Raw genomic sequence first — 14,905 nt, forward strand, 5'->3', positions numbered from 1 at the left:
TAATTTAGAGATTTATAATTACAATTCGTACACTAATAGAAGCTAATTTATGTTTGTTTACAATCATAAAAAATACTCATCTTTTAAGAGAAGTAATTGAGTTTATAATAAGAAGCTATTTAAAATAGTTTTATTTTTAATCATGTTTTAGGTTTTTTTTCAACTTTTGATTATTTTGAAAAACTGATGCAAACGAACTACTCCATAATACACAATTTTTTTTGCTTAAATTAAATTGTTTTCTTTCTCTTGAAATAAATAATTTATTTTTTATGACCTTAGAGGTACATGTCACATGTGTGAAGTTTAAACATGATACCAAAATAAATTGGTTCTTGCATAAAATATTTTTGTACAAAGCTTCACAATCAAAAAGCAACTTGAGCCATTGATTAAAGGAAAAGAAGAGACATAATTAAGGAGGTGCATTTGAAGTCGATCTGTAAATTAATAGTGAGAAATATATTTTAACGGTAAGTAACAAATATGGATCTGATTCTTACACCTGCAACTTTCAATGATTATCTGTACAGAAATAAATATATTGTAGGAATAAAATATAGAGCACTTGGCAAGCTATGCATTTCAGCTTAATTATAAATGAGTTACCGACCATCCTCTTGAGATACACAGTACTAACTAACTCCATCCGGCGCATGCATCATCAATCTCAACATACAAGGCTAAGCAGCTGATGGATTCAAAGAAGTGTAACAAGATCAGAGAAGTTGTTAGGCTTCAACAAATCCTCAAGAAATGGAAGAAAGTTGCAACTGCTTCCAACAACAACAACAGCTCCAGCAGTAAAGGCATCAAGTTTTTGAAGCGAACCCTTTCATTCACAGATGTTTCTTCCACCAACACCAATCAAGACATCGTTCCAAAAGGGTTCCTTGCTGTTTGTGTAGGGAAAGAGCTCAAGAGATTCATTATTCCCACGGATTACTTGAGACACCAAGCATTTGAGATGTTGCTCCAAGAAGCAGAAGAGGAATTTGGTTTCCAGCAAGAGGGTGTCCTCAAAATCCCATGCCAAGTATCAGTCTTCGAGAAAATATTGAATGCCGTGGAAGACAACAAACAACCCTTGGATGAGTTTGGCTTCAATGCGTCAGATTGTGAAGTCACTTCCCCTCATCATGCTCAACCGTGTACATAGATATATATTATATATATAATTCTTGATTCTCTCATCAATCTTAACAGAACACTTGCTTTTCAAATTTTCTTTTTCTTCTGATCAACATGCTTATATCAATATATGAATATTGCATTAGTGCAAGTGTTAATTAATTTTAATTGTAGGCATCGATTGATATTTTGAATTTACAAGTTATATTTCCCTATTAATTATTTTGATAACATTTTTTTAGAAGAGATTTTTGATAACATATATAGGAACATAAGTATCCGCATTTGATGTCTTCCCAAAGTATCTACCGGCCCGGTTCCATTTTTATTTTTTTAATGTTACAAGTATTAATAAGGGCCCCATGAAATAGTCGAGCTAGGTAGCTATGTTATATATATAGATGCGTGATCGATGTTAATATGCAAATTTAATTCCTCTTGCCATAATTATGAAATGTGCAAAACATATATATTCTCTGATGTTGATCCAGTGGCTAATATTAGAAGGTGGATCAATCGTAGTTACATACAATGATTGGCACTTGTCATCGGAGATTTACATTCATGAGCATGAATAATCACTTAAGGGAAGACATCATATTTTAACCTAATATCGATTTAAGTTTATGGGTCTTTTGGTTTATGTTATTTTTTTTTTTATTTTACTCAACGTGAGACTTCAGGTCACACTTGTTTTCCTCACATGATGATTCCTTATATGATTCTGAAATTATATATGAGCAAATTAGGCTCATGATCCAACATTGGCGCTGCCCTCTTCTCTTCTTGTGATTAAAGATAGAGATTGGAATGAAATGAACATATACATGAATAAATTAATGAGTAGTACATATGAGTGGGATGTTAGGAATTAGTTTCTTAGGGGATATGATCCGTTGTCTTTGGGAACAAGACATCAAGATTTGCTGAAAATAGTCTTCATCGCAGGGGATTTGAATAGCGCCATCGTGATCGCAACCATATTCCTCTGCCACCGACTCCATCAAAACCTTGAAGTCTGGCATGGCCAAGAAGCTTACTGGAATGACAAACCTTCGAAGGTCGGGACCCACGTAAACAGCCAGGGACCCTTTGGGAACCACCTGTTGCTTGCTACTTCCATCCGACGACGACGACGGTTGTCCTGATCCTGACACCAATAGTGGCTTCTTTGCTGCTGAACTTGAGCTTCTGGATACCAACTTCAGAGGGCTTGGGATCTTTCTAATTATTTTAGGGGTAGCCAGTTTCATTTTTAATATAATGCTAGCTAGCTATTGCTCACCCAATATATACATGCATACATAACTACCAACATATATACATATCAATATGCCATGGAGAGGAGGACTGGTTTCTTTGCTCAAGAACCTTTTCCTCCTTATCTACTCCCAAAAGGAATTAATTAATCTATTTTTGTTTTGTTTTTAGAGACAAGACACAGATTTGAATGCTTCTTCAATGCATCTACGCACCCACCTTAATTTAATTATTGGTAATGCTTTTGCGTAAAGCTCAACCATTCCCTATCAGCCTATATATATATACTTTCACACCGCCTTCTCTGCATCCCCATTTACCTCCATGTCAATGCTTTCGTTTCGCCATCGAGATAACTATATAACTTTTTATTTTGGGATTTGTAATTTTCTCATGCAATGCACGTCTTAACGTTGGAGTAAATAAAATTAAAAAAAGGATCCATATTAAGATAACTAATATTTCAAATTTTATAAATTTAGATTTACTATTGTTAAAGAAAAAAACTAAAAAGTGTTATTTACTATCTTTGTTTAAAAGTAGAATAAGTAAATGAACTAATTTTCTAAAATTACAATCCAATTCAAATTTGAATTGTGGAAAAAAAAATAGCCAATGTAATTTGGTTTGAATGAATTTGAATATAATATTAAATTCGATTTGTTCTTTTATAATTAATTTGAATTCGATGGGTTTATTCAATCTTTGTTTTTATAAAATTGTTCTTAAACAAAGCAAAATTAATTACTAAAAGAAATTCAAAACTTGACAACAACAGTAAAATGATTAAAATCTTATATCACTAAGTGAGGTGGATTACCACCTAATTATAATTGATATGAATTAAATTTAAAGTAAAAAAGAATCAATTAACTGAATAAATCTAAATCAGTTTATTTACTTATTTTAGTTTTTAGGGTTCATAGGATCAATTTATCTAATAATGGAAAATTAAATAAATTAAAAGGTCTTGGTTCATAGAATAGCTCAACCGATTCAGCAGAATTTGTAAGGATTATACATTTTTTGATAATGTTTTTAATTCTTAATTTCTTATGGATAAAATAAAAATCTTTGGAAAAATCAACCACCATCTTGGTAGTACTCCAACAGTCAGTAAGATCTTTGCATGGCTACTATGTACTACCGTTTGGCATTTCGAGATGCAATTAATGGCATAGCTGTTTCGTTTAATTCCTTAAACGTTTGGCAAAGAATTACAAAGCCATGCAAGTGAAGAGCTTTCTGCTTCACTACTAAGTGAGCGACCATGGCTCTTCTGCAGCCAAGGAAGATGCAGATGGTGAGAGAACAAATGACAAAAAGGAAGAGGTTCCAGGTAGAGGATTACTAGACCAGGTCTTCTCTTGGTCCTTCTCCGATATTCTTAATCAAAATCTCTATCAAAATCAGGTTCGATCAAAGTTTCTAAGTTATATTCAATCCTTGTTCATTTAGTAAGTAGGATTAATGTATCTCGTTATAAGCCTTTGAATGTGTTTACTAATTAACAGGTGAAGAAAATCCCTGAGACATTTTCGTCGACGTCTATTTATTTGAGATCATTCATTTTACCACTTGTTGAGGAAACGCATGCAGATTTGCTATCATGCGTAAGGACAGTGTCAAAGGCACCGATACGTCAAATAGCCAGTGTCAGAAAAACTAAGAATCATCAGTTTCCCAGTGATCTTTTCTACCAAATTACTGTTTTGAAAAAGCAAGGAGGGCGTGCATATGTGCCTGCAGTTGGAGACCTCATCGCTGTAACTAATCTACGACCAAAATGCACCGATGATTTGAACAGTCCTTGTGTTTTTGCCTTCGTTCACCGTGCTTCTAATAACTCTGTCACCGTCTTATCATCTAAACTTATAGCGGCTCAAGGTGTGCATGACCAAAACAAAGATATTCTATTCGCGGTTTATCTTACAAACCTGACCACAAATATAAGAATCTGGAGATCACTCAACAGTGAGCTGGAAGCAAGGAACCTGAATATGATAGATGAAGTTCTTCAACTCCGTTCTTCTGTAAGAAATATTTTAAAGAGAAAAGCAAAACAAGTGTTTTTGGTCACTGTTTGATTTTATTTACTACTTTGCTTGCTCAGTTACAATGTTTTCATCCGTATGTATATAATTGGCAGGAATGTGGTACCTGTGCTGAGTGGCTTGACAATGGTTTAAACTCTGAAATAAGAGGCAAAATATGCAACTCTGATTTGAATGACTCACAAAGAGATGCAGTTCTAAGTTGCATTAGCCTAAGGGAAGAATGGCGTCATCAAAACTCTGTGAAGCTAATATGGGGACCGCCAGGCACTGGAAAGACCAAAACCGTTGGTTTGATGCTATTCTGTCTTTTGAAATTGAAGTGCAGAACTCTGACATGTGCTCCGACTAATGTTGCTGTGCTCGAGGTTGCAAAGCGTGTTTTAGTTCAAGTGAGGAAAAATGAGTCTCATGAATATGGTGGTTACGGCCTCGGAGATATTGTGTTATTCGGGAATGGAAAGCGAATGAACATTGATGACCATATTGAACTTCATGATGTCTTTCTTGACTATCGTGTTAATGCACTCAGAAAATTTTTGGGAGTGTGGAAGCATAGCTTAGCTTCAATCATATCTTTGCTTGAGAACCCACAAAGACTGTTTCTAGAGTACGTGAATAAAACAGAGGAAGATGTGATTGTGAATGACCATTCTCAAAGCAAGAAAAATGAACAGGACACTGCAGAACCTTGGACATTTGAGGAGTTTATAAATAAGAGACTTGATAGTTTGCGAGAACTGCTAACCTTTAGTTTTATGAATCTTTGTAAGCATCTACCAACTTCTTTTATTTCACTAACAGATGCGACAAACACGTTTCGAGCCCGCGATCTCCTTCACTCTATTTCAACACTTGTCGGCAAACAGCATGAGGGGATAAAACAAGAGTTATATGGTTCAAAACACAATGAAAGTGAGAGATTGACCATAAAAGAATGTCTTGATATACTAAAGTTGCTTCCTAAGAAGTTTCGTATTAGAGGATCATTGAGAGATTTCTGCTTGTCTAACGCATGCTTGGTGTTTTGTATCGTGTCAAGTAGTGCCAAGTTGCACGAAAAGGGAATGACTCCAATCGAGTTATTGGTTATTGATGAAGCGGCGCAGCTCAAAGAATGTGAAGCAACCATTCCCTTGCAGCTTTATGGCATACGCCATTCAATTCTCATAGGAGATGAAAGGCAGCTTCCAGCAATGGTTCAAAGCAAGGTTTTAAGTGTTGTGAAATTAATTACTTCTTCGTTGTTACTTCATTTAAATGTTTTTTTTTTATCATCGTTTTTAATCAGGAGTAGCTTTTACTTGTATAGATTTCTGAAAAGGCTGAATTTGGGAGAAGTCTGTTCGAAAGATTGGTGCAGTTGGGGCACAAGAAGCACCTTCTTAATGTGCAACACAGAATGCATCCATCTATCAGTTTGTTCCCTAATACGGAGTTCTATAGAAGTCAAATTTTGGATGCTTTGAACGTGAAACAGATAGGCTACGGCACAAGTTTCATTCCTCAGATGATGTATGGTTCATATTCTTTCATAAATGTGCCGTTCGGGAAGGAGGAATTAGATGGCAATCATAGTCAAAGAAACATGACTGAGGCTTCCGTTGTGTCGGAAATAGTCAAGATTCTTCATGAAGGTACGTTTCGATTAGTTTAGCATAAATGTGAATAATTTAGCACAAGACTGACTCGGATACCACCATTTCTCCTTTAAAGAATATGTTAGGACAAATAAAAAGGTGAGTGTGGGTATTATATCACCATACAAGGCCCAAGTTTATGCCATTGAAGAAAAAGTAAAGAGACATTCTAGTAGAGTTTCAGATAGTGGTGGCTTTGAAGTGAGGGTTGGTTCAGTTGATGGGTTCCAAGGGGGTGAGGCAGATGTGATAATCATATCAACAGTTAGATGCAATAACAAGGGCTCTATTGGTTTTCTTTCCGACCAGCGGAGGGTGAATGTGGCATTGACACGTGCTAGGTACCTCCATCAACCAGTTTATTATCCCTATGTCTAACATTAACAAAACTGCTTCACCTTTGTCTCTGTACTGTAGGCATTGCCTTTGGATATTGGGGAACGCAACAACGTTACTGAACAGCGAATCTGTTTTGAAGAAATTGGTCATAGATGCCAAAAACCGGGGCTGTTTTTATAACGCTCTAGAAGACAAATGCTTGGCAAAGACTCTTTTATATTCCCTGATTGAGTTGAATGCAGTAAATGATTTGGACAACGTGCTTTCTTCATTGTTCAACGATGCAAGATGGAAGGTGTGCTTGGATTTCTATCTCCCTTATATTTTCATTCATCCCTTCATGCTATGCCAAATAAGTTAATAATGTCATTAGCCACGGATGACTTTTTATGTTGTTCCCTGATCAAACGCATGATTGATGTACATGTTAAAGTAAAACTAGACGTGATTTACTGATTTTCATTAGAGGGAGCTTTATAAAAAAGAAAATATTTAAATCGATTTGGACGCTGACTTTAAAACACCAGGAAAATTACAGATCTAGGATTCCAAATTCTTAAAGAAAATTCCCTGTTAAAGAAAGTTCCACAATCTCATTCCTTGTACGTTTTTTAGACGTATAGAGAGAATGTTAACATGTGTTTTGGTAACAAGACCAGTATTGTTGTGATGATGATATTAATAAAATGGCCTTGTTGTTGATTGAATTACCGTGCTTTTCATTGTAGGTTCGTTTCAGTGATGAATTTTGGGACTCCTTGAGAAGAATTGGAAAAAGGGAGACATTCGAACAAGTGTTCTATATATTACAAAAGCTCTCGAATGGTGGGCGTGAGAATCACAAGTTAATGAGTCACTTAGTCTTGTGTGGACTGTGGACATTCTTCAGGAGAACTTACACTGCATTCAGGTTATGATAGTCTGGGATATCTTGCCGCATTCTCATATCTACAATATAGCAAAACGTCTTGACATAGTGTATAGTAATTATACAACTCTTACGATAGACCAGTGCAAATACCAATGTGTTCAGGGGTAAGAATCCATTTCATTTTGGTGTAACTTGTTCTAGTAGTCAATTATATGTCGCGTAAGGAAAAGTTAATTCAATAGCCTGGTCACCACAAGGGTTCTGAGCTTTGTGGCAACAATCTAACAAACCAAATACCGTTTTTCATATGGATTCTACCTACTTAGCCTAACCTCGTTGGTTCAATTCTATGCCAGATAGAGTCTAATTCTTGTCTTTCAAATTGTTTATAGGAATGTTGTCATTCCAATGTGGTGGCCAGACGAGGACTCTAGCAAGTATTCCATAGTTAATGTTGGGCTGTTGTCCGAATCATTTGCTTGTCTACTGTTGTGGAAGCAACGACTGCATCGGTGGTTCCAGAAACTGTGGTGAGACAGCAATTACGGTTAATTTTTGAAGAATCAGGCAACACGGACAGAAGAAAGGGACAACAGGGTCAACAAGACGGACTTATTGCATATAACATAGCTAAACATTAAGCTGTAAAATATTCTATATGCTATTTTGTGTATTTTTGTGATGGTCATAACTCAGAATTACAAAGAAATCATTGGACTTTTTTTTTTGAATCTGCAATATGGGTATATAAGTTTTTTATGTCACCTAGTTAATTGGTTTATTATAGAGCATACCTTCATAATTAATGTCAATACAAATGTTCATCTTGAATAACGGTCCACAAGTGCTTTGGCTCTATCTGGTGCAAAGAACCTAGCCTGTACAAAAAGGTTATAACAATGTTAAATTTTTTTACAAAAACAGGATAAATCAATCATGCATATATGCAGAAAAAGAAAATTTTGGTTTATGAAAATATTATTTTAACATTTTTTTTTCACCTACTCAATTATGTAAGTTCAATTCATAAACTTACTTGTATGAACATCCTTTCTGCATCACCAATATTTTTGTTTTCTTTTAGGATGATTCCCTGTAAAAATACATGGCATAATTTGAGTGAATAGCTTCTTTCACTACATGTCTTTTGGACCAAAATAGCATAATTGATGACAGGAATCTAATATCAGATAATCTGGGTGAAAAAATGAGCATTTAGTAATTAAGAGAAATTAGAGACCTTAGCTAAGTATCCACGAAAATCATTAGGGTGAGTAGATATGAGCTGATCATAAACAGTTACAGCATCACTGACATGGCCCCAATCTGAGTAGGCTTTCCCTAGAAGTAATTCAACCTGAGAATTGCAGGAATATAAGAAAAGCTAAATATATAGGGAAAAAACAAGGAAAAATAAGTATGAGGTATGTATGTACATTGAGAATGCTACATCTCAGAAAAATCCTAAAACCGAAAAAGATTCAGATGAAGCTAACTAAATTTTTCCTTATTGCCACAGATACTCCATTTCATTACTTTTAAATGGCATTAGGTTATTAGTCCTATTCTTCATGAGATTGGTGAAGGTGCTGTGTTTGCCAATGGCAGATGGTGATTGATGGCAAGTCTGTCAACAGGAACAAGGGGCTTCAATAAAGGCAGCCTATTGTCACAGCAATAAAGATGGCTTAGGGTTTGCAGAAGCAGTCACCCGGGTGGGGGAGCACTGATATGCGTAATACCAACTTGTAATAAGTAAACAACTGAATATTATTTCTCAGATCACTTCTGTACAGGGAGATTGCGAGAATACAGCAGACTAATTAATTCTAACCTAGTAATTACAGGCAAAAAAATACGCTGATTTGCTGTCCTAATTATAGAAATAAAGGAAACTAAGTACAGGAAATAATTCTGATATATCTCATGCTAGAATGGTAGGAATTTACTTGGACTGGATCCAGCTTTTGTGAGTCTGTTGGGTTGCTATCAGAATTTTTGCTCAAGTTTTCTGAACTCAGATGCTCACGATAGGCCAAAAGTAATTGAACAGCCTGTTAAAGAAAGAATGCAAAAATAAAATGTTACTTAATTCAACATCCACTAGAACCACAGTGTGTCCAAATGAAAACCCCCATATTTTTGTACAATAATGTTTGGTTTAAGGAACTATTATTTGTTTCCATTTTATGTTTTCTTTAATAATTAAAAAATTGCTATGTTTTCTGTTTTCAAAGGTATTACAGAAAATGGTAAAAACAACATTCATGAACAAATCTTTAAAGAGAAGAAACAAAATGAAGTAGGTTTGTCAAACTAATGGATTGGGTAAATTTTGAATTTAATTATAATGGATGAATTAAAAATAAACCATTAATCCATTTATGATCCCTTAAAATTGTTTTAAAAAATTCAATCCATCCATGACTCATTTAATAAAAAAACCATTCAACCCATCCATTAACTATTTTTTTATGGATAGAGATATCCAACCCATTCATTTAAAGTACATTATATTTTATTTTAAAAAAATCTTTTGACCATTTTGTGTACAAATCTTTGAAAAGAAACAAAATGAAAATAGTGGCATATTTGTAATTATTAGTGGAAAAAAAATGAATAAAAAAACATTTACACAAACCCAAGGAACCATAAGCTTTTGAACCAGAAAGGTCACATCATGAAATGGGAGCATTATACACTAAAGCCTTAAGGTCAGATAAGCAACTAATTACACATTTTTTCTCTCTGTTATTTTCCTTGGGAAGGGATGTTCCACCTAGGGAAAAAAATTATCCTCTCTTCATAAAAACAAGCAAAACTTTCTGCCTTTAAAAAAATATCAGTTACAGAAAATGTGTAATGGTCATCTAGCACATAAAAGGAATTCTTGTATGTTTTTTCAAACTATAATGAATGTCATTGACAAATAAGGCCTAAGGACTTAACTTTCCTTACATATTAAACAAATCAATGTTTATATGTAAATCATTGATCTAAAGAATCGGGAACAAAAAATTAACGAGTAAGCAATCAACCTATGTTTTTATCCAGTACTCCAGTAAGTTTCAAGTGTAAAATTAGTTATCCTCTATGGACAGAGTAACCATCCTGAACATCAGCATGAAAAAATGTACTTGTTTGTACTTTGTAGAAAAAAAAGTACTAATTAATCACCATCAAGCAAAATAATAGATTTAATTCATGCAGAACATTCATCTAAGAATCCATTATCATGACAACAAACCTCCTCTTGCTTTTTGGCAGCAAGTAATGAATTGGAAAGGCCACGGAGAACTTCAAATTGGATATCTTTGGACACCTGTCAGATATCAACAAAATTTTTATGGATAATGCGGATGCCAAATGGAATCACTAAGCCTGCTATATTTGATCACTAAGAATTAGTAGGTGTAGCCTCTTCTACCCTAAATATCAAATTCTACTTAAGTGGGTTTGGATGTACACTGTACATGTATTTACTGGTGTAACTAATATAAGTGGACACAATAGATATATTACATTCATTAATATATATATATAACATAAGCATATATTGTGGGAGGAAAAGACCAAAAAATACTTTACAAAAACAGAAAAAAAGCAAGCAAATAAATTAGATCATAATCTATCTCAAGTCCTAAGATAATCATCTATTTAATGAATGGACTAGATTCTTGGGATTCCTACAAGACATAAGCTGCAAGCACATAGTTTTGATGGTGGTTTATTACAATTCTCCAAGAAAAATGTTGAAAATACTGACCCTTGCTGAGCTTTTATATGCGGCAACACTCCCTTCATAATCTTTGAGTTCGTACTTAACTTCTCCAAGCAAACGAAAAACATCAGCATCATTTGGTTTTTCCTTGGAATAACACCAAAAAAATGTTCAACAGTTATTCAAAGATCAAATAGCTTGATTTGCACAACGTACTTTTGAAAGAGAGGATTCTGTGACCAATAAATATATAGCTATGATTTCCCTGGGTAGGAGTTACTTTCCAACACAAGTAACTTGGAAAATTCCAGGGGATATCCATGGTCAAAACACTACCTTTGTCAAATCATCAAGTAGAGAAGAAGCTCTTGCATATTCCCCTAGTTCAGCCAAAGTTACTGCAGCTCCCTGAAAATCATTTAAAATGTATCTAGAAACACAGAAATCAGAAGAACAGCACTAGAAACCCAAACTTACTTCAAGAGCAATTTGATCTCTTGGGGAATTACTTAATGTTGCTTCAAACTCCTTGAGCCTACTCTGCCATATATCAGAAAGCATATTATAAATGATTCTCTGGTTTTGTCAGAATGTATAGAGATGAAATTTAAAGGATTACATAATATGGGAAAGGAGAAAGGTGATAACTTTGATGGAAATTTTACACATAATGAATGTTAATATTCCCTAATGGAAGGAGTACATACTCCAGGAGGACTGAAATTTTATCTCAGAATCAGATAGAACCAGACCAAAACGAAGCTAATTAATGACAACCCTAGCTGATAGGTGTCAGAAATAATAGAATTTGTATACTGTATTAATGAAAATCCCACACCTATATCAAGGTGATAACAGGTGCTGGATGTTAAAGAAAATGAAACAACAAAGTGGTCTAGGCACTTGAGAGTGTGAATTTCTCCCAAAACTCCCAATCCACCTACCTCCCAACCCTTCTTGCTAGCTCAGCAGTTAGTTACATAGGAATTGATATTGCATCCCCTTTCAATAGCTATGGTTTCCTATGTCATTCCCCTTTTTCATCCTTTCATACATACACCTTAGTTACTCTTGGCATCCTATCTCTAGCTAATTAAGGAAAAATTAGGATCCTAAAAATATTGTCTTATACAGTAATTTTTAAACAGAATAAAGCACAATAAGTACAATTAACTTGATTGCATAATCAGAAATGTTCATAATCTTCAAAAACAGTTTATAATTTCTTTGCTCTGGGTGGGTATGTGTGCATGTGTTTATAGCAGAAGCAGTTCAATGGGAACAAGACCTGAAATACAGCTCTATCATATCTATACTATAAGCATTAAGCATACTTAAAATTCCTGGTAGACTATTGTTCTAAAATATCCTTTTCTACACATTACTTCTTTATATTTTATAAGTGTGTGTCTGTGCTTGTGGAAAGCTTTACATAAGTTTCTCTGATACAAAAAATACAGCTCTATCATATCCAAGCTATTTATATTTACTTTTCATCTTGCCTGATGTTATCCTAATATCGATGAATAATGTTGAAAATAAAAAACACAACCAACAAAAGACCAGATTCTTATCTACCAAGCATCCCACCTTTCCACCAGTCCATGAAAAGAAACAATCACAATTCAGTGAACTTTTGCTTCATAAGGGAACAGAACAAGAGTTTAAGACTAAAATAATTAGGAAGAACATTAGTACCTTACTGATTGCCAGAAGATAACCATAATTGGGTGAAAATCATACCTGAAGAGTAGCTTTATCCTCCTCAGACAACTTACTATTGACCACAGCACTGTCTTCAGTGGGACTAACACTGCAAGATATCCCATTTTTTGGGATACAGAAAGATATCCCAATTTAAACTGTAATCAAGACTAAAGGGCAATTAAATGAACATGATGAGAAAAGATATGAATAACATTCATAATCACAAGCAGCACAGAGCAAAAGATAATTTACAATTCATTATGTTGAATATCTTGAACTATATATGTCTGATGGAGGATTGAATGGGAGTTGATAAGTCTGTTTAGTAAAAGGCTTTTCCAAGTTTATCTGTAACAGCAAGCTAACTAAACTTATGAATGATTGAGATGTTAACAATGATGTGCCTTTGCAGGAAACTAGCACACCAACCCATACAATGTAAAGGAAAAGTAACAATAACATTAAGTGATGGTATCAGGACTTGAGATATATTATCTGGCTTAAATGTGCAAGCATACCTTCCTGATGGAAGAAAATCACCAAAAGCAAAAACCAGACCGAAGACTGCAACAGCTACCCCTACTCCAATCTGCACCATGATGGTTACAATACATGCATACAGTTTTTTTTTATATAAAACAGAACAGGCATTTATGTGTAAGAATTGTACCTTAGTACCAAGGCCAATTGTCTTATTGTCGGAAGGAATTGGTGCATCATAGTCAATTGCTCCAAATTCTTTTTCCTCCTCTGCCTTCTTCTGCTCAAGTGCTGACCTGAGTAGTGTCATAAAGAACAAATTAAGATTTATTGGTTTAATTTAATTAAGTGTAAGTAAGGTGTACCTTCTAACTGCTTTTAGCCGTTCCTCAAAGTCAACATCCAAAAAGTCGTTCCTAGATTTGCCGTCAAGTTGTGAACTTAAACGGGGTGCCTCTGCTCATATCATATCAAATCAAATCGAATCTATTAGACATATGAATATGGATTTGCAATTCCACTTACGAGAAGATAGAGGGCGAGACTGTTTAGTTGTTGATCCCTTGTCAGATTTGTTGGTCTGGAAAAGAATAATGGATCGAAATGAAAATCAATTTCGAGCAGAACAAGAATAACAAGAAACGGAAAGAGCAACCTTAATCCTGTTACTGTTACTGTTACTGTTAGTGTTTTCTCCAAAACCACGACCTTGCTTTGAATCGGAGCAATTTATTTGAAAGCAAAAGAAAGCGCTGCTTCTGATCGACATTGCATGCATAATAGACATCATACTCATATCACTCACGAATCACAATAGTTTGTTATTTAGCTTTTCTCTTCTCTTATTATTTTCCAGCGCGGCAACAATAACAATAGTGATAAGGTTGCGAGATTTCAGTTACCATAATTTTTAGAAGAAGAAGAAGAAACAAAACAGTGAGGAGATACATAAAGACAGTAGGATATAAAATGATTTTTCACTTTGTCACTATTTTTTAAAATTATAAATTATTATTACTACTATTAATTACCCATATAATAATGATTTAGAGCAAATAAGCAGAAAAGTAGGCCAAAATAATATGAAATAATGAAAATGAACAGACAAATTAGTAGGAAAAAAAATTATTCGAATGAGCATGGAAAAAAATATGCAAATGAATGACAAAAAATGAAGAAGCTACAAATGAGTAGAAAAACAGATGGAAAAAACTATGCAAATGGATTGGGGAGAAATCATGAAGATGAGTGGGAAAACTATGTAAATGGGCGAAAAAAACAACTTCAGGGGGGAAAATGCAAATAGACAAGAAAAATGGGCGAAAATGAATTGTAAAATGAACCATCAATTTATGTGTGTACGTGTGTGTATCAAGTGTTCATCATTGTTATTTGTTTATATTTTTGTAAAAGATGCAAAACAAAAAGTAGAACCAATATCAAAGAGAGTAATAATAATTATGATTATGAGAAATGTTGGCATCATAATCTTTTCAACATAATTTTGGTTATTAAATAAAATTCAAATAATTTTTTTTTGTCAGTAGGAAATATAACACAAAGATATGGTTAGTACCCTTATTCAAATAATCACTTTTATTTAATAAAATTTATATGAATTTGTACTTTTTTTTAACTATGATAATTAAAAAACACAAGTCAATATTATTTGTGTTTATTTCACAAACTCTGGTACAATATT

At 34.1% G+C, this 14,905-nt stretch overlaps 4 protein-coding genes across 5 annotated transcripts; 2 read left to right on the forward strand and 2 right to left on the reverse strand.

Moving 5' to 3' along the window:
* Positions 1-643: 643 nt before the first annotated feature.
* LOC114424553 (indole-3-acetic acid-induced protein ARG7-like) lies at positions 644-1,191 on the forward strand. The gene has a single exon (XM_028391408.1). It carries the CDS (start codon positions 695-697, stop codon positions 1,157-1,159), a length of 465 nt encoding a protein of 154 aa, XP_028247209.1. The 5' UTR covers positions 644-694; the 3' UTR covers positions 1,160-1,191.
* Positions 1,192-1,967: 776 nt separating this feature from the next.
* LOC114423977 (auxin-induced protein 6B-like) lies at positions 1,968-2,384 on the reverse strand. Its single transcript, XM_028390869.1, has one exon. It carries the CDS (start codon positions 2,382-2,384, stop codon positions 1,968-1,970), a length of 417 nt encoding a protein of 138 aa, XP_028246670.1.
* Positions 2,385-3,661: 1,277 nt separating this feature from the next.
* LOC114423978 (uncharacterized ATP-dependent helicase C29A10.10c-like) lies at positions 3,662-8,059 on the forward strand. Its single transcript, XM_028390870.1, has 7 exons — positions 3,662-3,730; positions 3,906-4,424; positions 4,541-5,656; positions 5,758-6,082; positions 6,162-6,426; positions 6,503-6,719; positions 7,153-8,059. Exons 1-7 carry the CDS (start codon positions 3,662-3,664, stop codon positions 7,339-7,341), a joined length of 2,700 nt encoding a protein of 899 aa, XP_028246671.1. The 3' UTR covers positions 7,342-8,059.
* LOC114422548 lies at positions 7,267-14,364 on the reverse strand. Of its 2 annotated transcripts, none has more exons than XM_028388961.1 (15): positions 13,859-14,364; positions 13,729-13,783; positions 13,569-13,659; positions 13,394-13,499; positions 13,242-13,312; positions 12,760-12,829; positions 11,494-11,556; positions 11,353-11,424; positions 11,062-11,163; positions 10,543-10,617; positions 9,245-9,349; positions 8,536-8,652; positions 8,332-8,388; positions 8,090-8,173; positions 7,267-7,372 (listed from the first exon to the last, which is right to left on the reverse strand). In XM_028388961.1, exons 1-14 carry the CDS (start codon positions 13,997-13,999, stop codon positions 8,117-8,119), a joined length of 1,182 nt encoding a protein of 393 aa, XP_028244762.1. In that variant the 5' UTR covers positions 14,000-14,364; the 3' UTR covers positions 7,267-7,372; positions 8,090-8,116. The 2 variants fall into 2 exon arrangements, with proteins under 2 accessions (XP_028244762.1, XP_028244761.1); XM_028388960.1 differs by lacking the exon at positions 7,267-7,372 and adding an exon at positions 7,451-7,820.
* Between the last annotated feature and the right edge of the window lie 541 nt (positions 14,365-14,905).

The sequence above is a fragment of the Glycine soja genome, chromosome 8, assembly GCF_004193775.1.
Source record: "Glycine soja cultivar W05 chromosome 8, ASM419377v2, whole genome shotgun sequence".
NCBI lineage: Eukaryota > Viridiplantae > Streptophyta > Magnoliopsida > Fabales > Fabaceae > Glycine > Glycine soja.